Genomic DNA, 2,593 nt, shown 5'->3' on the forward strand with positions numbered 1-2,593 from the left:
CTGCACCGGGAACTCCTCCCTCGGCAGCTGCTGCCCGCAGGATGCGGGGCTGGCGGGTCCCCAGGGTGTGACAGCCCTGCCTTTCCTGTTGTTGACAGCAGCCCCACGTCCCTGCACCTTCCTGGGCAGAGAGGCTGAGCCCCTCTGCTGCCTGAAGAGCTCAGGTGGAGATGGCACGGGCAGTGTGCCACGGGAGGGGAGGTGGCTGTGGACAATGCTGCTTGTTCCAGGAGCCAGGGATTGGGGAAGAGAGATGACTTCCAGGCTCCTGGAGAGACAAGGATCTGGTCCTGCCCGCCTGCTGACCCAAACCAGGCATTTAGTGGTGGCTTGGCAGTGCCGGGTTGGACTCCATGATCTTAGAGAGCTTTTCCAATCTAAACAATTCTATGATTCCATGAGTGATCAGGCTTGGGATCTTTCCCAATCACCTGGGACCGGGGCAATGGCTTGGAATGCCCTGCAGTCAGCCGGGATCAGGGTAGTGGGCTGTGTTTTCTGGCAGTTCTAACACGGCTGTGACCTGTTTGTGCTGCAGGAGGGAGCAGCGGGAGCTCACCATGGCCCTGGCAGACCCCATGAGCTGTGCCAAAGGCAGCGAGGACAGCAGCCCCTTCCCCGACATCATCGAGCTGAACGTGGGGGGGCAGGTGTACATCACCCGGCTGCCCACGCTGCTCAGCGTGCCCGGCTCCCGCCTCTGGCAGATGTTCACACAGCAGAGCGTGCGCTCGCTGGCCCGCGACAGCAAGGGCCGCTTCTTCGTGGACCGGGACGGGTTCCTGTTCCGCTACATCCTGGATTACATGCGGGACCAGCAGCTGGTGCTGCCCGAGCACTTCCCGGAGCGCGGCCGGCTGCAGCGCGAGGCCGAGTACTTCATGCTGCCCGAGCTGGTGAAGCTGCTGGTGCCCAAGCTCAGCGAGCAGAACTCCCTGGGGGACGATCCCTGCCAGAGCGACCCCGAGGAGCCGTCCCCTGGCGCGGACGCCGCGCGCAGCCTGGGCTCGGCCACCGCCACGGCCGCGCCACCCAGCACCGAGGGCCGCAGGGCAGGGTTCATCACCATCGGCTACCGCGGCTCCTACACCCTGGGCAGGGACAGCCAGACGGACGCCAAGTTCCGCAGGGTGGCCCGGATCATGGTGTGCGGCAAGACCTCGCTGGCCAAGGAGGTCTTTGGGGACACCTTGAACGAGAGCAGGGACCCGGACAGGCCCCCGGAGAGGTACACGTCCAGGTACTACCTCAAATTCACCTTCCTGGAGCAAGCCTTTGACAAACTGGCCGATGCCGGCTTCCACATGGTGGCCTGCAACTCCACGGGCACCTGTGCCTTCGCCCACGAGCAGACGGACGACAGGATCTGGACCTCTTACACCGAATATGTTTTCTATCGTGAGTGACACAAAACCAACCCTCCGCCAACCAACCGCTGACTGTCCCTTTCCCGTCCCCACATGCTGGCTGTGGCCTAGAAGGTAGAGATCCATCCCCGAATCCCGGCGTCCTCCCTTTGCCTCCTTTTCAGTTGGTTCTTGGGTTTTTTTCCCTCCTCCTTGCTCCACGTTGAACCTGCCCAGCTCTTCCTTGTAGCAGCTGCTGACCACCAGCCTTCCTCCCTCTCCGTGACCTCTGCAGTCGCTCCCAACCCTCCCTGGATGTGTGGACTCGGACACTGCTGTGGACGTGGGCTGGGTGGGAGGGGTGGGACACACTGGACACTGCTCTGGGCTGGCATTCCTGCAGCTGGATGGGCTTGGACACTGGACTGGGCTCTGTGTCCCGTGCAGCTCCACGGGATCCTGCTGCCCACACCGGGGGTTCGGAGAGGAACCCTTGGGATAAAGACATGGGAAAGGTGGGAAGCGGAGGCGGGGAGGGGGTGGGGGTTGGGAAGTGGCAGCCTGGCAGCACGGCTGGATTGGCAGGAGCCCTGTAAGCAGCTTAGCCTGAGGCTGGCAGCGCTTGGGAAGGGGAGAGGCTCCCCCTGTGCTCGCAGCTCTGAGCTCAGACATCGCCGTGGCTCCGGGGTGCCTCGGGAGGGATTCTGGGGGGATTTTGGGGAGGGTGGGAGGGGCAGATGTTCTGTGAGGGAGGTGGGGGGGAGCGGGGAAGGTTTGATGTGCTTGGGGGTGTAAAATGCTTATACAGCTCTCCAGCTCCTTGGAGCCTTGTCAGCCAAAAAGTCCCTTCATTTTTTCCTGGGAGAACAATGGGAATCACGGGGATGAGGCTGGAATGCTCAGGTGGCAGTCAGGCCACAGCTTCACCCAGCAAAGGGAATTTTGGCCATTTGGGTGATCTCCCATGAGGTGTCTCCAATGCCAGTTCTCCAGGCCCTCCTGGGGCTGGAGCTGCGGCTGCTCTCCCCCAGTGGGGGATGAGGAATAAAGGGACAGCCCGGAGTGGCCGTGTGCCCCGTGCCCAGCTGGCACAGGACAGGGGAGGTTTGGTGGGGGGGCTCCAACAGGAGAAGGAAAGAAGGAACACAAAGTTATGGGAGCCTCTGTGCCCTGCTCTGCCCCTCCTGTGCCTGCTGGGCAGGATCCCAGGGCAGCACATCACCCTGGGGGATGCCCAGCCCCAGCTC

The 2,593-nt window shown here is 62.7% G+C and overlaps 1 protein-coding gene across 1 annotated transcript in view; it reads left to right on the top strand.

Annotated features, from left to right (window-relative positions):
* LOC118698885 (BTB/POZ domain-containing protein KCTD12-like) overlaps positions 1-2,041 on the top strand; it is a 3,196-nt gene extending 1,155 nt beyond the window's left edge. The window contains exon 2 of the mRNA XM_036402443.2: positions 539-2,041. Coding sequence (XP_036258336.1) covers positions 561-1,406 — 846 coding nt within the window. The 5' untranslated portion in view covers positions 539-560 and the 3' untranslated portion in view covers positions 1,407-2,041. The remainder of the gene's footprint in view (positions 1-538) is intronic.
* Positions 2,042-2,593: the final 552 nt, after the last annotated feature.

This window comes from Molothrus ater, chromosome 14, assembly GCF_012460135.2.
Source record: "Molothrus ater isolate BHLD 08-10-18 breed brown headed cowbird chromosome 14, BPBGC_Mater_1.1, whole genome shotgun sequence".
Classification (NCBI taxonomy): Eukaryota; Metazoa; Chordata; class Aves; order Passeriformes; family Icteridae; genus Molothrus; species Molothrus ater.